The sequence below is a fragment of the Serinus canaria genome, chromosome 1A (genome assembly GCF_022539315.1).
Source record: "Serinus canaria isolate serCan28SL12 chromosome 1A, serCan2020, whole genome shotgun sequence".
NCBI classification, from domain to species: domain Eukaryota; kingdom Metazoa; phylum Chordata; class Aves; order Passeriformes; family Fringillidae; genus Serinus; species Serinus canaria.
Genome location: NC_066314.1, coordinates 66379619 through 66407575, shown reverse-complemented (window position 1 = coordinate 66407575; position 27957 = coordinate 66379619). Strand labels below are relative to the sequence as shown.

Sequence of the window (27957 nt, the reverse complement as noted above, 5' to 3'; positions counted from 1 at the left end):
CAGCTTTTATAAAAAGAGACTGATTGCAGCCACGGGCATCATGGAATGTGAAGAAATGAAAGAACTGTCACCATGCACCCTGCACAGAAGGAAAACTGTGCTGGACAAAGGAAGATTCAGCTGAGCCAGTAGGGGAGATCAAGGGCACCTGCTCTTCAAAATGCAATTCCCCAAAAGCAATGAACCACAGCAAGGAAGTGCACTCAGTTTACTTTGTACCTGTTCTATGCATTCAGCAAGGAAATGCTATTTCTTAAATGCTGCCTCACCCAGCACCTCTGCCATGAACTATACTGAATATTGTGGTGTTAAAAATCAGCTTCAATTCTTGTATGATACAAGGATACAACAATCAACTCCTCAGTTTTAACAAAGTACTCCTTTTTTTTTCCTGCTGAAAACATTTTCATGCTGTCTTTTTTCCTACTCAGCCAAAAGCAACAGTGATTTTGGCTCTAGGCCATCACAATAATCAGCAAAACCAAGAAATTTAATCACAATGGCAGCAATGTCAATAAAGCCCTGGAAGAAGCCAAAGGTTCTGTACAACCTTATTCAAAAGGAAATGTTTCCTAGGCTGAAGTTCTTCCCTTTAGCTCTACAGGATGGCATCAAACATGCTCTCACTCCATTCCCAAACTTCGTGTGGGAAGCAGCCATGTGGGTTTCTGAGGATGATCTTCCAGGACTGGAAGACCATTAAACATCAGTAAGAAACCAAAGCAGGTTGGAATGGTGACCATGCAGGATCAGCAACTCTGATACACCCTGACTTGAGAGGATAGTCAAGAAAAAAGAGAGGGGGGAAAAACAAAGGACTGAAGGAAAAATGATTTCTGGGAAGAAAATCACTTGGCATTTTCTGACCCACAATCAAACTTGATTGTGGGTCAGAAAATGCCAAGTGATTTTGGGTTCTTGAGAACAGATTGTGGGTTCTCAAGGTAACCAGTGCATTCTGGTTACCTTGAGAATAAAAATAGGGGAAGCTGAATCTGAAGGGGCTGAAGAAGTTTGATGGTATTCATCAATGTAAGCTGCTACCTAAGCAATAAGCTACCCATATTCATCAATCTAAGTTGCTAAGAGGTACTTCTAATCAACATACAGCTGTTTTTCTGCTTGATTTTTTGTTATATTATACAGGTGTCCTAATTTTCCCAAGAATTAGAACGCCTTACCTGAAGACTACCACAAAATACTGAAACCCAAGAGACATTAGATAGAAGATAAAACTGGTTGCCTTTACGCCCAAGTCTTGCGTAGAAGAAATTTGGAGATGACTTTTGATTTTTTATGTAGTAGCTTCAGTTTCCAGAGTCTGCTTCTCCACAAACAAAGCAAGGAGAAGATGAGACTCATAAAGATAATGTGACCAGTATCATTCTGAAATGTACAAAACAGTTGTTTTTCTATGGCAAAAAAATTGTGATCTCTGTATCAAAATGGTTTCTATTTTAGACATGAATAGCAGACACATACCACCAACAAGTGAATGTAATACAAAATAAATCAGCAGCAGTATGTCCTTACTATATAATTACAGAACAGATGACTGAATTTTCATCTGTTCAGACAAGAATGTTTGGATCTGTTGCTCTAAGATATTTTAGGAGAAATTCTGACAATGCTGATCTGACCAAACAAAAAAAAAGCCCCTTCCTGTGTCAGATTCAAGAATGCCATTTGGTACGCTCCCACCCTTTCTATTAGAAGAAAAGGAAGATTTTAGGATAGAATGGCTGGCTACAAGATTCTTAGCAGCCCTGCTCAATGTCACTGCTGGCCTTATTTGAGGAAGACTCTTGAGAAAGGGGTTCATGGGACAAATTACTTTTTGAGCTTAGTGGGCACTTAACAACCACATGTCATTTTATCCTAAAATTTTGATTTTGAACAAATACCCTTTCCCCTCAAAGTAAAAAAATGAGAAAACATGCATCAATTTAAATTAATTTGAAAACTACAAACTACAACCACAATTCACATAAAAGAGACTGCTTTTTGTTAGTCATAAATAATAGTCCATGGTGCCAACTCCTTGGTACCTCTTCCACATACATCAGGTTAAAAATAATTCCCTCCTCTCACGAATCACAACATTCACGGTACAGATGAGGCACCACGTAAGAAGCAATTCCTTCAGTAGCAAACAAAGTTGTTGGAGCCCTGACTATACCAGGGCATGATGGGCACTGGCATGGCTAACAAAGCAGTCTGCCAATTAAAAAGGGACAAATCTAATCTGAAAGTGGTTTGACTGTATAAGCAGGACTATTTGCATTCCCATGTTTTCAAATGCTGCTAAATGTTTATGTGAACAAGGCAGATGAAGTAAGAAATTCTGAAATTCCTGAATTTCTGCCTCAGAATAGAAGGGTATATGAAGACATCAAATAACCTGCATGAAAATATTTACTTCAGTCTTTCTGACTGCTAACAATTAAACACACAAATTAAGTTTTTATAAGGATTTGACATGGTTCCCAACATCCCTCACATCCAATCCCACCCATTGTACTTGTTGTCTTTTCTCAAGGCTCAGCTTACTATTTTTTAATTTTTGGACTGGTTTGTACCTACAAAATATATCCCTGCAATTGACATGGGCAAGCCCATGAATGCAGACATTGTTACAGTCATATAGACACACTTAGGCAGAGACAGCTTGGGCCCATGGGCTTGGGAAAAGAAGCTGTATCAATTTAAGTCATATTTATAATGACAAAATTGCATTCAGCCTAAGGGTCACAGTAACGATTGCGCTGAGTTGGCCCTTTCTGGTAGGATCAGAAGGGGGGCAGGGGAAGAAACACCTTTTACCAAAATAGTTAAAATGCTATAAAAAAAGTCAGTCTATGCAGCCTGGGCCTTATAAGGAAGTGTTTTTAAACATTTATTTTTTGAAACACAAGGTTTCAATCAACAGCCACCGGAGACTCTGGGGTCACGATCTTCCCCCTCAATGTTCTGCACAAAGGTCAGAGAGGTTTTCCCTCTATGAATGAAGTTGCCTTCCAAAGCTTCAGCTTTGGAATAAACTTCGAAACTTCAGCTATGGAATAAACAGCTTCTAACCCAGCTTGAGAAACTCAGCATTGTTGTCTACAAAAAAGACAAACTCTCGCTCAGATATTTCATGCTTGTACTCTCTGCAGACTCTTTACAAATTGAAGGCCTGTAAAATCTTGAACCTTTATTAAGTCTGTCAGCAACAAGTAAGTTGAGAACACTACCTAATATCAATGTAAGAAGCCTGGTGAGTGCCTACACTGTATTCCTCAGCTACCCAACCAGCCTGAAGTGCTTCTTACACCTCGACATGGCAGTATATCCACACTGTGTTAGCACAGACATATAATGAACACTCATGCTTGGCATTAGCTGGACTCGTGTCAAAAGTAAAATACTGTGAGGTTACAGGCAATCTGGAATATGTTCTAATGAAAGACAGAGGTTTAAAGAAAAAGTAAGAAAAACAAATGCTTTGCAGCATTTAAAGCAATGAAGGGAAAACACAAAGCAATGCAATTCTGATTGGAATACTTCAAGGATCAATTGTTACGGCCAAAAATGTTAGTAAGTGCCACCAAAGGTCAGAACTAAAATGGAAGGGGTGTGTTCTGCACAACCTCAGATGGCATTTTAAAAGGAGTTATTGTGCATCTGATAAACACTCTTGTTGGTGCCACCACCACAGCTGGGTTGGGCTGCCTGGTGCCTGAGCCCCACAGAGCTGCAAACGCCACCGCGGGGATTTCGTTCGCATCCACCGGTGATAAATTACGATACTGAAGCTTGTCCAGGAATGTATACTTGTTAATTTTGCTTTAGATGGATTCTATTAAAACGTGAAAATCTTGGCAAGGACTGGGGTGAGACTTGCCCACTGTCTGGGTCCCTTTCCCACCCAGCCAACAGGGCAGACTTTTTAGTTCATTATCACCTCATCAGTGCTCCTGTCAGTTGCCAGCAGTGAGAACTGGACTAAGCCACTCACTAATTCCTGGCCCTCCTGCCTCCACTGAAGCAGCAGTAAATCCAGAACAGATGGATGTGCTTTAACCCTCTCAATCCAGACACTTAGTTTAATCAGTCTAATCAACCCACCCCGCTCAGAAGGAGGAATGAGTGACAGATGCAGGATGGTGGGACTGCTGCAGCTCAGATCCCTAACAGAAAACACCACCCTGCATCTTGGAAACTCTGCTGATAAGGGAGGCAGCTGGCCAAAGGCAGGAGGCCTCCCAGGTCAGGAGCAGGACAAGCCTTCTATCAAGAGGAAAAGCTAAAAAGGAATGGATAATAAAGCAGGGCAAAAGTTTATTACACATAGAGATCTCAGCCCATTACCCAAGCTATGAATGAAGACCAGAAGGCAAAGGGTGGCTTTTGGTTTTGCAACTGAAGTTGCAGTTCAGGCCACTCTAGCAGCTTGCTGTCAGTCATCTCCTTCCCACAACACAAGTTTCAAACCTTGCCTTGTGTTGTCTGAGACTTATGGATTGCCATTTCAGTGCACTAAGCCAGCAGAAAACTAACATCAGAAAAATGTGGACATTTTATTGCTATGTTAGTGTCCTAAATTAGTGCAGTGGAGTTTTGTGAGCTGCAGACACAGCGCAAAGGAGGACCTGGGAGAGGGGAGCAGGAGCAGATGGGTCTGTAGCTCAGCCTGCCCTGCAGTCAGACCACAGATCCTCATGCTCCCAAAAATGTATTTTCAGTCTTGGTCTGCAGAGCACAGCTTCATTCACGCAGCAGGGCAGAACCAGAAACTACATGTGAAGTTTAAAATGCTTCTTAAAAGGGATTTTACTGCATTGTAACATCAAGACAAACTCTTCTGTTTATTTTCAGACTCATATATTTCAATAAGACCTAAACAACTGTGGAGAACGTGGCTGAGTATAATATTCAGAAAGAATTAATTTTTTATTTTTTTAGGATTCTATGCATGATTTTGTATTCCCTGGCCAGCTACAGAAGACACAAATGAAAAAACCAGCATTGCAGTGCTCTGGCATCTCAAATAGTTTTATACACTTAGAGGCTTCAAGAAAACCTGCACTGACTTATGAAAATAAAGCAAGAAAAAGTAGTTGTATATTCATTTTAGAGCTTGGAAGCCTAAAAAGGGTCTTGGCTAAGGCAAAACTACCCAACTAGAAGTTTGAAAGCCCTTTAGAACAACCACCTTCACTCTTGCCATTCTGTAGCACCTTATGTATAAAAAAGGAAAGACACATAGGAACACATTTAAAGTGTAGTAACAAAATGATAGCATATTGCAAACCCAAAGCCTGGGCCTGGAAAACATCCCAAAGTGGTGGCTCTGAATACAGATCAGCACATGGCATGAGTTATTAGGAGCATAAATGCAGCTTAATTGTCCTTCTTCCAATCAGGCTATTTTAACCTCAGAAGTCGTGTGATTGCAGCTTCTCTCTGTTTTACCTTCCCTAAATGTATATGAAATACAAGAAGAGAAATGAAAGAGCCAATTAGCCTCTTGCCCTGGACCATGTAAACAAGGACTCCTGTTTACCCCAGGGCCTAACTGAAACCAGTTTCCTGAAACCAGGAGAGGTTGACAGGCACAATATGAAAAATAAAGCTTTTTTTAAAAAATAGATTTGTCTTATCAATTTTACAAATATGCTTGATTAAACCATGCTGCTCTTGCATCTTTCACAAGAAAAGTGTGTCCTGCTCTTGGTTTTTTTTTTTTCCCCAAATACAAGCCATACACACAGATTATAATCTAAATCTATGCAAGATTTTGCATTTACTTTTATAACTGACAACTTTAAAAGTTATGTATGAGGAATACATAACATCCCAATCATTAACTAACACAATGCATTTGGAGCTCATCTCCATTCACCGCCTTGGCTTTCCATGTATCATTTCGTTAAAATTTATAATTTTGCTCTTTAGCTAACACAGACCAATATTTTCAGAATTACACAGGGGTACAGAATAGAAGAACAGCCAACCATGTGTAAGAGAAAGACTGTTCTGGCACTGGCCAATGAAACCAGGAGTCCCAAAAAAGTTAAAGGACCACTTAAAAGCTTAGTAACTACAGAAAAACACATTCAAAGCAAGCTTTTCCTTAAGGATGATTACTGTAACAATCAAAAAGACAAAAACATAGCTGAGTTTGGTGTAACTGTGAAACAGACTGGGAAAATATTTGGGCATGTGGCCGTAACAATTCTGTGAATTTTCAGTGAAATAACAGTTGAGGACAGAAATATTATCTAGCAAAACCAGACAAAAATGTTAAAATGACATTGAGAATCTATTGTTCTTTGTTAAATAATAATGTGCTAAAATTACACAAGTAAAAAAACATTGCTGTAGATTTGGTTCTTTTGATTTTTTTTTAAAGTACAGAGTTCAGCCATTCAATGAGCTATCAAATACACTGTAGCATCCTCAAAGGAGACAGAGCCACTACCAGCAGTGTTTTAGGAATAAAAACCCTCTTCCAGAATATGAAGAAGAAATATCTCATTAAAAGACCCTTTCAGCCTCAGTGAGCTGACTCCCCTGTAGTGTGGAAGTGCCTTGACTGTGTTTGGGACTGATCATTCCAAAGTTCCTAGGCAAGTCCATGATCCAAAGTCATGAAGACAATGACTCCTAATCCCAGTGAGCCTGGGAAGCCCTGTGTTCCTGAATGTGACCTTTCAGTGGGGCTCAAGGAGATGACAGAACTTCTGTGGAAGCTGTGAGGTCTTGCAGCACAGAGTGTGCTCACAGTGCCAAATTCTGGGATGTCAGAAGTCATCTTGAAGGGATGGTGAGGGTCCTGTCAGGGCTGAGAAGCTGCCAGAGCAGACTGCAGCCTTGTCTCCCTAAGTGATGCTGATGGGAACTGTGATGATGCAGTTTTTCTAGGTGCCTGCCTTGGGATTGCACTGCCCAGTTAATGGTGTCCAGTTTCACATGAGCTGCCCCAGGAGGCCAACAAAAGATAAGGAACATCCATGCCTTTCTGAAGAAGAACCTTCTGGAAGTCCAGTGGGGTAATTCAATGCACCAGAAATGGCAGCAGGCTCCCAGGCTCAGACAGCACAGGGCTGCTCTCCTCAGAACCAACAAATGAGGGATCAACAGGCACCTCAAAGCTGGCAATGAGCTCCTTTCTTAGCCAACATACATCTTGTGTGCAGAATGGTGGAAGTCTTAAAAACATTTTTTGGAGTCCAATGTAAATCAGAGAGCATCACTGGCAGGGAGAGAATGAGGTTCTGAAGACCAATCAAAGAGAAGGAAGTGGAGACTTGAGAAACAGAAAAGATAGAAAAGAACCTCACTGTGTATCTCCTGGTCTTTGTCCTAATGAACAGAAATTTAAAGAAAATTAATTTTAATACTGCCCTTTAAACAACATTTGAATAACAGCCCTCCGTTAATTCACAACAGCAAATGAAATCTTATTTTGGGAGTGCAAGATACAATTACCTGAGTGCAACTAGATAATAAATTGTCTATCAACTTAGACAATTCATTCATGCCATTTGAATTTTTCTGTGTTGAGTTTCCCTTATTCCTAAATAACATAAACACTTTTTTTTGCCCCAAAGGCTTATTTCAGGGGTTAACATGGACTTTACAACTGCTTTAGCATTTTCAGATGGAAAGTGCTATATCTTGTCAAGTATAATGAGAACTGAGGGCCACAGCATTAACTGAAATTTTAGAAGGCTGCAAAATTAAAAAACCCAAAAAAATCTATTTCTAGAATGGGGAGACAAGTCATTGTAACCCATTTTGATCAGCAAACTCCTCTTGTTGATCAAAGGTGTAGGTGTGCATTTCCAAGTCCCAGCAGACTGTCACCAAGCCCAGCTGAGGTGCTGGGAAGTTGGGTAATGAAATACTTCCTCTAGGCTGTCCTAACTCTCACCTCAAATCAAAATACATAGTTAAGACATAAACTAAAAAAATGGGCAGTGCAAGAATTCCAAAGAGCAGTGAGAGCATTTTTTTTGTGCATTCCTACAGTTAATATTTTTAGAAGGTTTTTTCCTAAGACTTGTAGGATTTCCTTGGGAATAGAGCACCTGAAGGGCAGATTTTGTCCTTTACTGTGCATGCTCCAGACCAGCCATGTCAGTATACAGAATGGGAATGAGGAAGTTTAACTGAAAATCCCTGACTGTTGGTCATAAGGAGTTAAATTTTCCATCTTTACCAAGCAGGAATTTCATGATGATGGTCTGCTGATTGATGAACAATTGCTTCCAAACTGGCCTGGCACTGGGAACAGGGGGTAAAGCAACTCTGAACAGCTGAGGGTTTTATTCCATGCATCAGACTACAACTTGACAGCTCTTAAAAAGTATTCCTACCTTGAAAATACATTATATTTTCATTAAATCATTAATCTGCTAAGAAACTTACAGAGCTTATCGGAGTCTACAGAAAATTAAATATACTTATTTATAAAATAAAAATGACCCATACAGAAGGCAAGTCAAACAAAACACAAGTAATGCATGCACACTGTAGCCATGGGAGTGTCTGCACCACAAAAATGTGAAACCACAGCTGGACTGAGGCAGGTGTACTCTACAAAATATTAGACATAACTTACTACACTACTTACATATTAATACCTCTGTGAGAGTTAGTAAAATGGAAATAAAAGTAGAAGAGAGATCTATTAAAAGACAGTGCATCTCCCATGTATGAGAATAAAGTTTTTATGTTATTTGTAGCCCTGACATGAAAACCATATAGCTACCCAAAGCAATTTGTGTCCCTCTAAAACTATTTTCATTAGAAGCCTACAAGTTCTCTTTCAGGAACAGGCAACTAAAGATGAAGTTCTTATACTCAGCTGCATTTAAGTTGCACTGAGATTGTATTTGCCCATCAAACAGAACAAGAAATTCACTATCTGTATAAATACAATGAGGATGTATCCATCATTGCATGCCATGAAGCAACGTGGAGCAGCCTGTCTCCCCAAAACAAGGGCAGAAAATGTACAGAGAGAGGTCCTGTCAGCTATGGTGTGTCCAAGCATCCCTGAGATCCACTTTTCCCCCCAGGGAGTGCTGTTCCCATGCTGCAGAGGAGGCAGAAGCTCCAGCAGCTGGCAGCCTGCAGGGCATTCTCACAGGGACGGCATTCCAAGGGCTGTGCCTGACCCCAGAGCATTGCTTTAGCCCACAGGCTTCCTCTGTCTGGGCCAAGTGCCACACTGACACCCTCTGCAGCTCAGCACCAAACACCTTTTCCATTCTCCAACAGTTTACTTGCATTTCTGCATAAGTGCTGGTTTCTTTTGGCTCCAAAGACTTCACCTGCAGAGTTTCATTTTTCTGTTTGACACCTTGCTGTTGATTTTCCCTTATTGCACAAAAGAACTTGCTCCAGTGCCTCTTTCACAACTGCTTCTTTGTAGTAAATGAAAGCTTTAATAATTGCATTTTGATTGTAAAGTTGATTAGTTTTGACTTTGTTTAATTTGTGGTCTTTGCTGAGATCTTTGGGGCTGAGAATTAGAGAGCACACTGTACCACTATACTTTGGACATGGAGAGTTTGCCAATTTATTTCTTGCCTCATTTGTCACAAAATCTATGAAATTGCAGTCCAAAGCCAGCTTCATATTTTTAAAGGCAAGGCAAAAATGTGTTTGTTTTTCTTCTAAATTAACATCTCCTGGCTAAATCAATCTAGTTTTTCAAACTCAAAACCAGAGCCCTCACTAACAATGAGACTCTAGTAAGCAAGATAAATCCAAAGATCAGCTCAGCAAAACAGAACAGATTGCTTCTCTCCAATTACAGCACTGAAGTGGCAAGCAATGCATATTCAACTTTAGGTACAGACAAATAAAGCAAAAAATGAGGATGTACAAAGGATCTGTATGAGAATATGCTAGAAGAGAGAAACACATGAAGAACTGTGTATCTTACATGCACATTTCCCATGAAACATTTGTGTCTCAAACTGTTAAGACATCAAAAAAATCTGCAAACCCAGTATATCTTCAGATTTTAATTCCTGACATCACTGAAGTTCTGTGGCCACGGGTGAACAAGTCACTTCATGTTTTGCTTTTCAGTTTACTCCTTTGAGGAACAACAATGGCATTTCTCCATTTTTATTAAAAAAAAAGTGACTTTGAAATGTAAAATCCTTTGTTGAAAAGAACTAAACTGAAAAATACTATTATTTATAATTGCATTCTTAATATTTTTGATGAAAGTGTGGCTAGATGAGATAAAGGCTTTTTCCAAATATAAGAAGATATCCCTGGCATTCTTTATAACCCAGCAAGTCCCAGCCCTTTCAGGTTTCCTGCCTAATGAGGGCTTGAAAGACACCAAAAGTTTTGCAGCTACCTTGAACCAACAAGTGGAATTATTTCTATTCCTTCCAACAAATAAAGAAGTTTCCTTTGCAGGGAGAATACTCAGCATGAATTACCTACAAAAGCAAAGTTTCTCTTTAGAAATTGAACCTGCAAGCCAAAGATAATATTAAGAGACAGAACCAAGCCCACATCACATGAGGAACAAGCTCAGGCACATCATACATTTTTACAGGACACATTTTTCATTCTTACAGACATTCAGTAAGGAAAGTGTATGACTTGTGCTGAAGAATCACAAAATCTGCAAGATAACAGTCTCCATCTTCACCTTCACCTAAAGCACCCCCAAGCACGTTCAGTTGTATTTAAGCTATTTGTGATATGCTGATGTAAAAACCTTCCTAGAACCCCTCTTCACTTTATTGAGATCTCTTTGAATCCTCATCTTGTTCCCCAAATCACTTGAACTCCCAACCAGAGCATTTTGGCAACACACACCCTTTGGCTTTGGCTTGTCAGCCACTTCACTGTGGACAGCTGAAACAGGAGCAGGCTTGAGAGAGACCTCTAAAGACATCAGGTACCAGAGGTTTCCATTTCAACAGTAAACCACTGCTTATTCTTTTCCAGCTACCTACTTATTCACTTCATGGTGGTTTAATAAGGAATACAATCCTTAACTCTTGATGAGAGAGTTCTGCAAGACAATGACACAAATCCTCCTGAGATCAAAACTGCTTTATTACCAAAACTGTGACTTGGCATATGGACACACCTGGTTGATTTGTCATGATTTAGTCTCTACAAATTAATTTCTCTGCTATTTAATGCTTTAGTATTTTCTAAACATTTACATCTATCTTTGACCATTTACTCCAATCATTTTCTGATTAAATCCCCCACTGCTCAAAGCAACTTGCAGTTGTCATCTTTTCACAACAGTCTCACTGGACTAAAATCTTTATTCCTGAAATTAAACTAAATGATCAAACTAGTCGATTGTAGAGCAAATACAAACTATATAATTTAGTTTAACCTCATATGCAAAGCTTGATTCCTAGATTACATAGCGGACATAAACTAAGGTGTTCCTGTAGTTTTCAAGTCAACATGAATTTTAAAGCTGTAGAATGCCAGCAGACTGAAAAAGGGGTTTAGGCAGCACCAAATATAACATTGTGTCAAAGGATCTTTCAGGATTCCCTATGTTCTCATGCACCAGCTCCTAGTGCAGGAAGAGTTCACTTCATCCTGCAATCTGCAGAAAACTATTATAAAACTACTCACCGGGGGAGAACTGACTTAATAGCAGTGACAGCATCATACCTCAAAGAAAGACACTTTCATAGTGATTACTGTCATCTTTTAGGATTTCTAAGTGAACAGTTCTGGTCAATTTTCATGTTTTTGACTGCAGTTACATGGAACCACTTTCACTGCACACAAGTTATCACCAGACAAACCCAAACCAACAATTCTCAAATCCAATCACTGTGGAGCTATCTCAGAAATTCCACAGACCTGCAGATGATGCTTTTTATTTTGCCTAAAAGAAATCAAAAGTATTGTTTGGGAAGGGAAGAAAACAAAAAAGACATCATGGGTATTCCCATACAGTATAAAGACAAAGATTGTATGTACTGCCAGCAACTTAACCCAGTTCTCCAATTTTTCTTACTCAATTCCCACTTGTTGTCCTCTAGGATTGCAGGGAAGCAATTACTTGCTTCAGAGGTTATTTCTGTAATTAAAGCAAATTGACCTCACTTTTTTTTTTTTTTCAAAAAAAGGAATTTCTGTTCCACTCCAGAAAACAGGCTGGAGTTAGACTTTGCCTTACCTACACCCTGCAAAGCTCCAGTGTTATTTTAAACCCAATAAAAGAGTGACTTGCACATGCACAGTGACCATGGAAGCACATGCACCCTTGGAGAGTTCCCTCCTTGTGTTTTGAGCTCTGCTGACGATGTCCGGATGGGATTTACAATTGCTCAAAGCTACTATTGTTCACACTACATTAAATCTACAATATTTGCAATGAGATACCATAATATTTTCACTTGGAACTTCTATTAACCCACAGCTTGACTGTATTTAATGAAATATGTAGTGCTCACAGAGTTGATTTATATGCATTACTGTTTACAATTCACATTTATAAAAGAGGAAAAAGCACCCTAAGGAACTCATGGTTCTTTTGACTTCAACAGAGAGTAAAAAGTGCTTGATTTAGTTTAGCTCAGTAACACCCCTGGAAGCCCCAGAATCTTATACTGGATTAGGGATGGAGACAGGAATCACTGATGCAGCTGAAACAGCCAGCATAGGAAAGCTACTTTTGCTATCAACCCTGAGCCAAAACACTCCTGCATATTTTAGAACAAAAATCACAGTCATGTTTATGCTTCTTCTGTATAGAATTATACACAATGTCTTTGCATGCAGAAAACTTGGAAATGTACTTTTGTTAAGTGTTGTTCTAGAACTAAGTGAAGTGGAGGATTCACACTTCCAAGGGAAAATCACACAGATAAACTTTCACTTGTGACAGAACTTCTGAGTGTATTTAATTATACAAAATAAAGGCATACAGAATTAGCTAGCAGAAGGGAGTTTGTTGGTACCCTTAGAGCTATCTTACAATCTGTTCTATATATTACTCAACATAAAACCATCACTCTCCCTATTCCTCTACCAATTTAACACTTGGTTATCTAGGGAAAAAAAAACAATTCTTTTTCTCTTAGATAAGATGATCTGCATACAGGTTATGATAAAAACAGACTTTTACCAAAGCAATGCCCTCTGGGCAGTAAAGAACATGAAATTTTTTTGTACTGCACCTGTTCTGTAAGATGGTTTGTAATCATGACTAGCAAAACTGAGAACAGACAAGAAGGGTACTCATCCTCTAGAGTCAGGATTGTGTAAGCCTAAAATAATCATACATTTTAGTACTCTGTGTATGGATATGCCAAGATCTCTATCGATGAGATCTTTCAAAGCACTTTCTGTAGTAATGTTGCAGTATCTTAACAGAAAATGAAAGCATGACAAAACCTCTACATTTTTATCACTCAGGCTGTATGCTGAATTTTTCACATTCTCAATTGAAAGAGGTTTAATTTTCTTTCACCATCTTGAAAACTATGACACTGAAGGGATCACTTACACTAAGCCCAGTCCCTGAAGAAATATATCCAGAAAAATAATCTCCCGCAGAAAGGCATGGGAACAAGAGCATAGTGCAGCTAAATTCTCCAGAAATAAATGACTGGACCTCTTTTCCCAACTCCTCCCTACAACATCAATAGTCTTAGAAATTACTGACTAGAGCAAAATGCTTTAACACCACCTGGTGCAGTTTTCAGCAGTTGGTTTTGCTTCCAGGCCTGCCATGGCTCATTAAGATAGTACAATACTTTCTGTCTGCAAGATTGTTCTCAGGGACCATAGAATTCAAGATAAAATGAGATTATCACCAGACAGAACATGACTGTGACATATCATGCCAAGGTTTTAGTATCTGAAAAGCTACAGAAGGAAAAGATTTCCAAGGCAGGTGAAGAGTAACAACAAACCAGTTAGAAAAGGTAAATATAACTCCCAAATACTTAAAGAAACAGAGTAGACCACAACAAATCTAATTCTGTGTGTATTCATAGGGAGCATTTTGTCTACACAGGCTTTGCTAAAGGTTCATGTCTTTACTTTGCAGTTTAATCACTCTGTGACACTCTGAGATTCAAGATTCACTTATGTGAAACATTTGATTGATCAGTTTAGCAGTGCTGCCCAAAAATGGGTTAAACTCTTCTGCTTGCTTCCATGGTTCAGGCCAGCTAGTGTGAGTTGCACTGGAAACTGTGGCAGGCTGTCTCTAGTGCTGACAGAACTCTGCTGTCTCACTGGGTTGGAAGAGACCTTCAAGATCATCAAGTCCAACCTGTTCCCTGACATCTCAACTAAACCCTGGCACCCAGTGCCACATCCAGGGATGGTGACTCCACCACCCCCCCCCAGACAGACTATTCCAGTCTCAGAGTGCTCAGAAGGCTCATGGACAACACAGGAGGACAGGAAGGATAAAAGGACTCGTTCCTTAATTGCCAAGAGAAAAAAAAAGTGTGAAGGAGATTATGTTTTCTCTCAAGTTTTCATCTGAATTTAAATAGTAGCAAAAGACACCAAGTTTGCAGGAAACCAAGATCTTTCAATAAACTTGAGCTTCAAAAGACACACAATATATTTGCATGCTGTATTTCAGCTTCCCCATTGGATTCTGCACCATTCACTTGGAAATCAACAGTAGCACCAAGGTCAATCTATTCTGAATTATTTAAACATGAGGCCTGTATTGTTTAGAAATTAGAAATAGGTTATTTTTTGTATTTCAGACCCTTTCAACTGAAGTAGTTACAATTTAATGGTGACTACACAGAATTAAAATAAACATATATGATGAAATATTTTATGCTTGAAAAGGACAAAATAAAATTGAAAATGACAAAACAATGGTAACAGGACACCAGCATGTTAATCTTCCCTGTGTGCCCCTGTGAAAAAGACTAAAAAGAAAATTCCAAAGCTAACAGAATGTCCTGGATTGTCATTGAACCCGAGACACAGAAGGAGAAAGGGACTGACAGGGATGCACTTGTTCAGCTTTGCCCCAGACAGTGCATCCTACAGACACAGAGTGCCCCCTGTGGGACTTCAGCTTATTGAAGTGAAATAATCACAGGAGAAGTTCAGGTAGCACTGCTGCCATCAGGGGATACCTGACACACCAGTGACCCCCAGGGCTGTGAGCCCAGCTCCGTGGGATGTGGCCTAGAAAGCCACACCTTGCTGATGTGACAGTGATGTGCTGCTGCTTTGTGGCACTCACAACAAACCCAAAGGGATTTCAAACTCCACAGACAGCTGCTCATCTGCTCTGGAGGATCTTGTTATTCCATATGCATAACCATAACTTCTTTAAACACCAGGAAATTCCTTAATTTCCAAGAAGTCAGGTGCAGATGAGCCAACAAGTTATTGCTGGATGGACATGGATACTTTCTCTTTTTTTAGTTCTGTTCACCATGGGTGTACACAACCTGAAGTATTTTTGTTTGGTTAAACTGTTTGCAGGGCTTGAAATTACCTCACATCTCATTTTGGATCAAGTGATTTTAGTTTTCTGGCAAATAAACTGTGTCAATTAATCAGTTTCTTCTGGATTACTTTCAACTTCAGCTCCATACTCATACCTCCAGACAATGCTGCTTTACTGCTGGGAAGGTGAACTTTTCACAACATAAACAACCTCATCTTCCACTGACTTAATATTTAGCTCTGAGTGGTCATGTGCATGCCTTTATATTTTTTCTTATCTGAGAGCCAGAAAATGAAGATGTGGACTTCTCCATCTACCAAGTATTGCTAAGTCATATCATGCAGGAAAACTGCAGCAGAGATATGAGTGAACACTCTTCCTGCATAGCCCTGCCTGGGCTGGCATCTCATTTTTGTGAAGCTCTCAGAAGCCTTCCAGCTCTGAGATGAAGAAAGGACAGTACACAATAAAAAGCCTCCTTGAGCTGCACAGACCTGGTTAATGTCTGATCTCTGCCTCCACCCTGTGTCAAAGAAACACTATCTGTGGGATGAATTCATGACATTGAAAACTACTGTGACAAATACTCAAAAGTATTACTGGTGTAGTAACACAAAAGTATTATTACTACTCATGTACAGGCAGATAAGAAATTAAAAGATGTTTTCTGACAGCTTGGTTTTGAAACAGAAATTATTTTCTGTGCTAACAATTCATCTGCAAGATCTTTGATTATTTTTCAAGAAACAAGAGGATAGTAAATTATTCTCAGAGAAGTAATAATCCTTCTGTTGTGAGGCAGCAGGATGAAAGATTCAACTCTGAAGGGCCAACAATGTTATGTAAGTCTGCATACCTTGAATTATAGGGCTAGCAGCAATTGCAATCAGCAGGAGAAGGCATAATTCAGGAAAGGGCTATTGGATCCTTCTCCAGGTCTGAAAGAACACCTTGAGAATGCCCCAACTGGGACTTTTCAACCCTGAAGCACATGACTAGGAAGACCCTTCTGGTCTCTCTGACCATAACAAAAGGCCTGTCTAGTAAAAAAAAACCAAAACCAAACATGCAGACACAGTGTCTGTTCCCCTTCCCTGTGAGTGCAGGGTCCACTGCTGCAGATTTGGCAACTGCAGCAGCTCAGCCTCAGATTAAACTGTTTGTGCTTGGTTATTTTCACACACTGCCAAAATTTGCTGACAACACCAGGGAAAAAGAAAAAAAAGAAAGTAAAACTGGTGATTTTCAACAGTTTATAACTCAGCTCAGCCTAAGCAGGTTTTTATGGGACAAAGAACAGAGATTTCTCTGTAGACAGCACTTTATTCCTGCCTAATTTAAAAGATTTGCTGTGAATGATGGAAACATTAGAACTTCTTAAAGAAAACATAACAAAACAAAAATCCTAGCAGTTCACTAGTATTTCTCTGCAGTAGATCAGGTTTGGTGATATAAATAGAGACCATTATCTGCCTCTCTCATAATTATTCACAATAAAGTGTTTTTTAAAGAAAATGAAAATATTAGACTTAAAGAAAGAGAGCTTCAAAATACACACTATTTCTTCAAAGAGTGAAATTTCTTGCTTGGAATATTTCACACTTGAGCTATTCTAGTGCCACACTATTCCCTAAGGAGTGTGAAATGATCTTCTCAGGGTTACAGAGTCAGTAGTAAACACAAGTTCTACTCTAAAAACCAGTATTTTAAACATGTATTTTCACTAGCATTATATCTAACAACTTCCTATTAAAACCCAGAGGTAACTTTCTGGAGTCCCCTTGTTGCTTTAGCACTTTCTTTTACTCCATATCAGGAATCTCCCAAAGCAGCATTTCCTAAGCTATTTTTCTTGTCTGCTCCCCAGCCCCATTAGCTGAATGCAGGGCTAAGGTTGTTAAATCTACACCCCTAGCAAATCTCAAATTTAATCAGTGCTGGTTCTGGGCACCTCAAACTTTCTCCCACTGAAGCATGTCCTAGAACATAGGAAACAATATTGTTCCCTTTGAACACTACCTGTACAAGAGCTATTTTTCCTCCATAAGAACCCCAAAAGCAGCTAATTGCTTCACAAAACTGAGCACTCATTCCATTACTGACATTTTTTAGTTGAAATTGTAGTAAATACTTTAACAACATGAGAAACTTTTTGCAAAACTAGAAAACAAATGAGTGCTTTTCATAAAAGACACAGGGAAAGCAGGGTAACAAAGAATACACTGGAGTTTCTGTATATAAAAGAAGATATTTAATTGACTGGGAGTCCTCAGTAGAGACTTGTTTGCAACAGAGCCTCATGGTGAGGGTGAGTTTTTGAAGTTTGGATGCCTTTGGCAGCTTTAAAGAACTTTAAGACAGACCAGCTATGACTAAAACATGCTCAGCTAGTTAACTATAGAAATGTAATGCTTTTTCCATCTTTCTCTCCATGTGCTGACAGCATTACCATTCTCTCCAGTGTTCTTCTTCCTTCTGAGGTACAATGGATCTACCAGTTCATGCAGTACCTGATACCACATTTCAGTACAAAAACCTTCCAACAATAACTTACACAGGTAAGAGAGGTCATCATTCAGTAGTGAGTAGTTATATTAAAGGATCTACACAATTCCAAATACATTTCAGGATATACAGTGCACTGCGTGTGGATTTTAATGAGAAGGTTTGGCAGAGCAGTTTGGCAGAAGAAAGTTCTCTCAAGTGATTGGAAATGGGATACATCTCCAGTTGCTTTGGATTCCCACATCACCTAAAGAGCAATTCTTCCCATCCCCCCATACAGCAACTCTCAAGGCAGTCAAATTTATAGCTCAATAAATTTTTTTATTAAAAATAAAAAGTGTGGCTTTTAAGTACTGCAGTCTTCCAACATCCTTATGCCAGGTCTAGATCAAACTGTTGTAGCTGAATATGAAGCTGGGGAGGCTTGGCCTACTTTATACAGCAGTTCTAAGTTAAAGTTTCAAGATCTAAGCCACCTCTTTCCATTTTGTAACAGCTGTTTTTCTATCCTTTCATTAAAAAAAAAAAAAAAAAAAGGGAAAGGAAAGAGACCAGTGTAGAATAGTTAAATAAATAAATAATGGCTCACAAAACCACAGTGGAGGAACCACTGCTAGTCCTGCCAATAAAAATGTTCCTTCTCTTCAGGGCTGGCTAAACAACTGAAAGTGCTTCTAATGAACTGCTGGCAGCACTATCCATCATTGCACTAAATGGATTCATGTCTCCCTAAACCAAGGATAGCTATTTATCTGTAATGCACAGTCAGAAATTAGGAAGTATTTAAGCCTGGGAAGTCTAATCCCTCTCTTCTCCCCACCTCTTCAAAGCTTGGCTTCATCCAGGCTTCCTTGTGTAAGGATGATTAGAAAAGTTTGACTGATAGAGAACTTCAAACTGCTCCAGGGATAATGAATCACCTGAATGAGTTTGAAAAATACTTGAGCAGACCAGAAATCTGCAGTCTGACTTTAACATTACAAACACCTGACATTATGTTTATCTTTTCCCTTTTCTTTGTCATTTGCTACACTGCCTTGCACCCCACCTTTTAGTAGTTATAGGCTGCTCAAAACAAGATGGCACATTCATTAGACATAGAACAATTGAGTACCAATAGTTGCTTAGGATCTTTGAAGATGCTCTTGTGCAAATAACAGAAGTCTACTGTAAACAACCAAAAGGAAGAAATGTTTTTGAGCTCTGGAGGAAGTGTGAGAGTGATGTCAGTACTCCCTGGTCAGAAGTCACCTCTGAAGGCTTGACTGATTACAGACAGCTGCTATCTGCAGAGACACACCCAGGCAGGGGCTGCCTTTAGAACAAGGATCAGAGAGGAATGCAGAGACATCAGTAAAACAAGCCTACAAATAATAAAGGAAGACACTTACTTCATTTCCAGGACCTCCTCCAAATGTTTCCTTCTTTCAGCTCGTAGGTTGGTCAAATGTGTTTCCTTCTCAGCCAAAGACTGTTGTGTAGAGGACAATTTGGCTTTCATAGACTCCAGCTCCTGTTTGACCTTCTCCATAGCCATCATCAGCTCCTCTACCTAAATCATTTTTGGAGAAGACAGGAGGAGAGAAAAATTATGCAGAGTGACCAGCTGGAACTTGAGAAATGTCACAACTGAACTGGAGAAGAAATGTTCCCAGGGAATGTTCAGCACTTCTGCAGGCTGGAGGCACCATCCAGTGCTGTGGACAGGATGCCTACACCTGACCAAAGCAGCAGAACAGCTTGGGAGCTAACTTAGTTTGGTCACATAATCATTAAAATACAAACCTTCAACTCTTCTGTATTTCTGTTTCAGAGAATGGACCACAGGGATAAGAGGATGGCCTGAATATCTTAACACTGGCCCACAAAAATGCAAGGTATTAAATAATATACCGAAAGGATAAAACACTTTCACTGTACATGAGGCCTAAAGAGAAACTACCTGAGCACTTTAGGAACAAAGGGAACATTTCTGAAGCAGGGAGAGGACTGGGTTCCCATGAAGATGTGAGCCTATGTCCCTCAAAATACCACTCTAACAATGCTTTTAGGCACTTGCTGGGATTTAGCAATGAAAGACATTCAAAGAGTTGCTGATAGCACAGAAGTACAGCAGAACAATGCTCTTATCTTCAGCAAACTGGAAAGATTCAGAATCAATATGATTATAAATTCTGCCACATGTTTTATGCAAACAAAGAGTGATTTTATTTTGCACTCAGAACAGGTTCTGTCTCAGGTAAATTTATCACTAATTAACATTCAAAATCACAATACATGCTTAAATCTAGCTACATATAGCATTCAAAAACATCTGGATGTGCTGGAAATAAATATAATAAAATTATTATTATAGTTTTATAATAAAGCTCAATGGCACACTGTTATTTTCTGAAAAATCTCTTTGCCCAGTATTTTCTGCTGGGAAGCTGAGAAGCCTTAGAGAAAAATGAAAACAAGAATTATTTGATTTCTTTCTTCTGTGTTTTGCTGTGTTTTGGAACATGTTTAGACATTGTTTACCAACAGGTGATTGTTTTATTGGTTTTATGTGAATTGTTTTTACTTAATGACCAATCACCATCAAGCTGTGCCAGGACTCTGGAGAAAAATCAGTTTTTCATTACTATTTTTTAACTCTCTGTATCTTTTTTTACTTTTTAGTACAGTTTATTATAGTTTTAGTATAGCATTCTTTAATATATTATAGTATCTTAAAAAAATAAATTAGCCTTCTAAGAACATGAAGTCAGATTCATCATTTCTTCCCTTTATCGAGGGTCTCAGAAAATACCACAGTGCACAATACTTCCACTGACTTCTTCCATGTAGGTTTTCTCTTTCCATCACAAACCAAGTGTTCATAAATGCTTTTATAATGTTCTTTCAACTGGAGAAACTCAGATGCTACTGCTGCACAAAATCAGATATTTGTATAAATTTGGTATTCAAACACAGCAATGCATTGCCTTTATATCCCTCCATAACAGTCAACTTGTGATTCATCCTGGAAGTGAATTATTGCATTTACAACAAGCTCAATTTCTACTTACATGTTTTTACAAGGAGAGTTGAGTATGCCATTTGCTATGTAGGTGCTGTAGGAGGCAAGCATGTAACATGCTTTAATAAATCCTGTATTCCTAAAAGTAGAGCTAATGAGTCAGGACAAACATGGATAAGAAGACTGGTTTTCATCCTCAGTTGGTGACAGAGCAAGAAACATTTCAACTGAGAATTAGGAGATTTACAAAAATCTAGCTCAGACATTGTGCAGTGTTTACTGCAGAAAGCCTTTCTACCTTCCATTCAAATGCAGTTGCCAGAAGGTGGTATTCTGATGCTTAGCTAACTAAATAAAAAAATTAAAGTATGCAATTACCATAAACTATTCAAAATGTACAGCCAAGAATTCTAATAATCAACAGACCAAAGGAGACCCTCAGTGACAAGTAGTCCCAGCTGGCAAGCATGGATATAATAACCAAACTTTCCCTGTTTTATCAGTGTTTAGTGTGCAAAACAAGATCAGAAAACCTGTCAATTTTTAAAACTAAGAGAAAACTCCATAAAGTGAAATAGAGAAAATATATCAGAAAAGAATGCAAAGAACTGCAGAAATAATACTACTAGGATGGAAACTGATTCCTAGAAAAATGGTGAAGTAATGAAGGTGCACTTGTGCATCAGCTGCTAGGATATCAGTCTCTGCTGATATTTGGGTGGATCAAAAACACCTACCTGCACATTTTCCTTTAAACTGCAAAGAGGCACTCCAGCTATAAACCCCTGGGCTTGAACAGAAAACCACCTGGAATCAGCAAGCCCCCAGCCAACTGCAACACTCTAAAGGGCCTGTGTCAATTTGTCAGCTGCCAAGATAAAACAACCTCTGAAGCAACATCTTCTCCATAATCAGGTTTGAAATATTTCTGACAGGCTTCCTCCCACTGCCAGCCATCAGGGCCTGTGATGCTAACAATGGTTTGCCTGATGTAGATCTGCAGGGTGACAACTCTGAGCTCTTTGGAAGACATGAGGAAACTGGAGCCTGACAGCTGGACCAAGGCTCCTAGGGAGAGGTGGCAAGAGTATCTCCTAGTAGTGCTTACTGCAGGTACTTCATCTTTCTCATTTCTCTGTTTGATAACTCTTTTAATTCTAAGGTTATAGTTTGGATTTTTGCAGGCCAACAGAAAATTGATCTAATCATGTATTAGAAATGGCTGGAATGTGAGTAGCTTTTAAACTGTGCCAACAACTTGGTTTACAGAACTGTCATTACCTTCCAAGCTCTCCAGCAAGGGCCATTTGTCACACAATTTAAAGACAAAGTTCACCAAAATAGTGATGATTGTATTCACAGTAAGGATTTTGTTGTTCAGATTCATCAGGTTGTAGATAGTCCATGGGTCTATTTCAATTAAACTTCTACAAAACAAAACATTTCATTTGGCAGCAGGATCTTAGTACAGACCTATCTCAGTAAGCAGTCCTGTGAGAAATGATAGAGGAATATTCACTGGAAGCAAACTACTTACAATGCACATCTGATTTAGCCTGTACTAAAACCTTCACATCTACCCTTGGATTTTGCCCCCTGAGAGCAGCTAATTACATAATAAAGAAAAAATATTTGCTAAAACCAGAGCTCTTGGCATATTGAGACATTTTCAGAGACATGCTGTTGACATTTTCTATTTAGCTGTGGGTAAGCTCATGCCCTGTGAGCTGTAGCTAGAAAGTCTCCACCCATTTCAGAAGATGCAAAGAGTGAACTCTTGCTACTCTTTTCTCAAATGACAGTATATAAAGCAAGATGTATCTTTGACTGTCTAGGACATAGCCACCATTCAGTTCTCTGCAGACAGGCCAGAAAAGTCTTCATGTATTCTGAGCAGAGAACTTAAATGGAGACTTATTTGTTCATTGTTCTTAGGCCTTCAGTGACCTGCACAGGTGACAGCTTATCTCTAAGGAAGAACACCAAGCTGAAATAAGTTTCCATTAGAGGAGAGATTTCCTGAGAGATTGAACCAACTATGTGAAAGAAGGCAAAGAATGTCAATTAGATCAGGATGAGGTTCACAGCAGCAGAAAAGGGAAATGTCAAGACAGGACAAATACTTTGCATAGTATTGCATTCCCTCCTTAGGCAACATGAAAGCAAGGTGGAGAGAAAGGGCAATGCAACAGGAGAACTTTATTTATGTCAGTGACAGCCTGTAAAGAAATGATTTAAAAACAAAAAAACCTGAAGCTCTTTTCAGGAGCCTATCTACCATCTTAACCTCCCTGCTCCTACAGACTGTGATTTCAGCCTCCTGCAACTGCAAATCAAAACCCAAAAGGCTTTTGCACAGACATAGAGATACCACATTACCTCCAAATATGAATTGGTTCCAGTAAACCTTTCTGGCCATTGGGTAATGTAAAGCCAGGGACTTGCAAAGAGCTTGGTCAAGTTCCCCAAAAGCCAATAAAAAGACAGCAAAATTGAGAAAGGGACTGTATATACAAAGTATTACTGAGGCTGGAAATCCTTCCAACTACTCTTGGAATGATTTCTGATGATCAGGATAGGCAAGCTCCAGCTCCTCACCTGTTACATGAGAACTAAGGCACTGCTAAGAATTCCTGAGACACAATTGATATTTCAGGCCAGGAAGAATGCTCATATCAACTGATGTGTTTGTTATTGTTTGCCTTTAAAAATCAGAGCCCAAAGACTCCAACACCTGAAGTCAATCCAGACAGACAACTCACTAACAGAACCTCAGCATCCCCAAAAACTTCAGATTGTTTACATTACAATGCAGTGGCAGCTACTCTTTTTTTCTTCCCATTGTGAGCTCTCCTCAGTGATAAAGCATCACCTGAAGATTACTTGTCTACTGCACAGAAAATTGGAAAAAGCTTCTCTAACCCTCTCAGGAAGATAGCTCTAGAGCTTAATTTTCTGCTTGCCCCTTTTCAGAGAAGCAGAGCAATTCTGGGTCATGATCCAAGCCACAAATGCATCATGAATGCTGGTATCACAGTGTAATTCCCTGGAGGGGGACTCTGCAACTCTAGAGAGGCAATGGCAGAGTCATCAGTCTGGGGGGGAAAAGAGCACAATGCTGCACACTTGAAAAAACACCTGCAGGGGCAGAGGCTCTGCTCTGAAATAGTGACCCACAGAACCCATGTTTATAGGCTATGTGCATACCAAGAATGAGGCAAAAGCTAAAGAATGCCCTACACAGAAACCATAAAGGAAAATGTTCTAGTCCCAAGTGACAGGATATGAATGCATCCAAATTCACATGTATATGACTGCCATTAAAACCAGCAAATCACTGGTACCCTATATAAAAAATCTTTTGTTAGCTAAGGCTTTTTCTCAACTGTAGATTATCAATCTTTACAGAGAAGATTGTGTACCTTCTTTTGTTTTTCATTTTTTGATAGAATGGTTTGGGGTGGAAGAGACCTTCAAGCACCACCCTCCTGCCATGCCCTTCACCAGATGAGGCCCCTCAAAGCCCCATCCAACCCAGCCCTGAACACTTCCAGTGATGGGACATCCACAACTTCTCAGGGCACTTGTTCCAGTGTCTCACCATGCTTATTATACAGAACTTCTTCCCTATCTCCAGTCCAAACTATTCTCTGTCAGTTTAAAACCATTGACCCTTGTCCTGTAACTAGAGACCTTGGGGAAGAGTCTCTCTCTCTTTCAAGTCCCCTTTTTATACCTTTTGCAATGAAGTCTGTCCAGAGCCTTCCCCAGACTGAACAATTCAAATCCCAGGGTTTCCTCACAGGAGAGGTGCTCCAGCCCTCTGATCACCTTGGCCTCCTCTGGACCTGCTCCTCTGTGTCCTTCCTGTGCTGGGGGCCCTGGATGCTCCAGGTGGGGTTTTCTCCAGAGCTAAAGAGAGGGAGAATCCCCTCCCTCAACATTGCCAGTCTGTAATTAAAAGCCTCAAAGGGCATGACAAAAGTATCTGACTGTTACACTAAGATCCCAGCTCCTAAGCTGGAGAAACAGTATTTTTGGTCAAACTTGGAAACACAGCTCAATGTTTAATTACATACTTGGAATCAGAATTCTTTTTATGCTTCTGATTGAAGGAAAGAAATTCTAGTTCTTCCAATACACATCCAGACACAGCAGGCCATGGGACAGCTGTTTATAGTCATTATTGTGTCTCAAAAGTTCCAGGCAGAATACAAATTGATGGCATTTCTGAGCACACAAGTACAAATACCAACACAAGTCATTTTCCATTATCTGTGTATAAATCAATCACTAGAGATCTCTTCAAAACCATCTCAGCAGACTAACAAGTATATTTAAAATTATTTATTTTCTAAACATAGACCTGTTTTGACTAAACAAGAAATTAGCATTGCAAGACAAAATGTAATAAGAATCTGTAGTTTTACCCAAAATTAATTAGGCAAGCAAAACAAAAAGCCTTGCAGTTAAAAGTCAGTAAAAAAATATCAGAAGGACTGAAAAAGTAATTAACATTTCTCAAAGTGCCACTCTCAGATGACAGTCTCCTATTTATCTACAGCTCTTGAGTTTTTAAAGTATTTTTTATCTCACTATGTCAATTGCTGAAATGATAAAGAGACTGCAAATTTCTTCATTATCTTTTTCTCAGTGGAACTGATTAGACTGCAGAGAAGGAAAAGAAATAGACATGAAAAGAAAGACAAAGACAAGAGATCTGGCTCCATGTAAACTTGTTTGGGTCCCAGAAAAAATTCCTAGAACAGATGTTAAGACATGGAAAAAGCACAGGCCAGACTTGGGACTTAGGCATGTAATTTAACTGCCTCCAGTAACATATTACAGGGAGAAAGCACTGAGTCTGACAGAACTTGGATTGCCAGCAGGACCAGATGGTTTGCTTAAATCACAAGCTAATAAACCTTTACACAAAATAAGAGGGAAATGAGTTATGGTTTCATCATAGCCCCATTTTTGTTAAAGCAGTAGGGTGGCTTTAAGGTACCCTTAAAGATTATATCCAAGACACTTTAAACTAAACTCTTGGCTACTCTGAATTAAGGGAACTTCAAATTCCTATATATTAGGAAAACTGTTAGGAATAGCTTCTTTAGAGCTAAAAGCATCAGAGGAAAAGGAGAGAAATCAGTAAACAATAGCAAGAAATCTCTTCCTGTCCCTCAGTAAAATTATACTGTAATGTCTGATTTGTAAGGTAAGGACAGCCCTCAACCACAGAAGAGCAGAAAGCTCTGCCTCCCTGTCAGCAGAGGGGTGTAAAGCAGGATGGCTGTCCCACCACTCTGGCTGGAGCTCTGGCTTCAGTTCAAGCCCCTCTTATTCAGCACCAGTGCACAGGGTGTAATAATTAAGATGTTTCTATCACTTCTACCTGCATCTCAAAGGGGGTGCCAGACTTGCAGCATCCTTTTGCCAAAGTCAGCTGTGTACAGCTTTAGAGGACTGTGGGAGACTGCAGAAGGAGAAGGAATTCTGTTTGAGGTAAAGAGGGGAGTGAGTGCTGAAGCTGTGAAAATGGCTGGTGGATTATCAGTTCTCCAGAGAAAGACAGGATCTTTTGATCATCTGTAATATCCAGCAGTAATTTTAGGGATGAACTTTGTCTTTCTTTACTGTGTGGCTTTCTTAAGTCTTTGTGCCTTGGTTTTTTTGGTTGTTTGGATTTTGTACATTCAGCATCCCTGATAAAACAGAGTGTCTTGGTGGCTTAACAGAACTGGTGCCACTGTTCCATTCTTACCTTATTAAATGGGAAAAAGGAGAGGAGCAAGATAAAGAGAACAAAAGCCCATGGTCTGAAAATCTGCAGGATACCACAGATGAATGCAATTTTTTCTTATCACTGTGAAACGGAGATATTTAGACAGCTGATGTCTCTTATTTCCATGAGCTGGTCTCCCAACAAAAACTTCATTTTAAAAAGAGCATCTGATAATAAAAAGGAGTTAATGCTCTGTATTGCTCCTTGCTGGCTCCACTGATGGCTCTAAGCAAGGAAGAGCACTAATGAGATTGAGCAGACATCAGACATCCCCATGTTCCTCCTGCAGAAGCCACACAAACATCAACAAAGAAGTCTCTGTCAAGGGTTTTGTTGCCTGAGTGTTCATCAAGTTTTTTTTCACTCATACTCTCAGAGCACTGAGTTTTTGTATGAAGAAAGAGGAATCAGGATTCACAGATGTTTGGAAAAGACAAAACTCCTAAGCCTTCAGGACTCAGCAAGTCACAGCTGGGTCCTGTTAGGATGTTTGGAGGTAGCTTTGACAGTTCTATCTCCTGAATGTGGGCTATAACCTACACAAATAAGCAACAGCTTACTGCTGGGACAAGAGCTCTTGAGAAGAAAACAATAATTGCCTCTGCTTAACACAAACGAAATATTTGAGTCAGGCCTTGAATAAAAATAAGTGAAAACTGAATTCTGATTTCTACTGAGGAAGAGAAATCTGTTTTGGTATCTGAAGAGTGTAACAAGTTACAATGCTATTTCCACTCTTCCCTCAAGCACAACCATCATCCAATGAAACATTCTCATGTTTTTTAATCCAGATAACCATACCAAAGGAAGCTGTCCTATTCTACTTTACATGGATCTGTAGTCTCAGGAAACTGTCTTGTGTTCATCTTTCAGGACTAGCAATTCCCAATCCTTGGGAATACAGCAGCAATCACTAGGAACAGTAATCTATCTTGAAAAAACTTGGATTTTGATCACTTTTTAAAAATCTGTACAGAGGCAGAGACCCTAGAATGCAGCACATGAAGCACTGAGCAGCACTGCACATGCTGTGCTCATTTGGCACAATTTATCACATCCAAACAAAATTCTCTAGATCTATGATTAAATCATGATACTCCAGCCACAACTCTAAACATGGCCATCTTCAAAATAAATTGCCTTTTCTTAGGTTACATTTACTGCTGCTAAGGTAGAAGTGAGACTGCCCAAGGATTTCAGCAGGTTTTTACCAGCTTT

The 27957-nt window shown here is 39.4% G+C and overlaps 1 protein-coding gene across 4 annotated transcripts in view; it reads right to left on the bottom strand.

The window, feature by feature from the left end:
- The window catches only part of ERC1 (ELKS/RAB6-interacting/CAST family member 1), a 279402-nt gene that overhangs the window by 80409 nt on the left and 171036 nt on the right, over positions 1–27957 (bottom strand). For all 4 annotated transcript variants that reach the window (XM_030237938.2, XM_030237939.2, XM_050984992.1 and 1 more), the window contains one exon: positions 19342–19502. In XM_030237938.2, coding sequence (XP_030093798.1) covers positions 19342–19502 — 161 coding nt within the window. The remainder of the gene's footprint in view (positions 1–19341; positions 19503–27957) is intronic.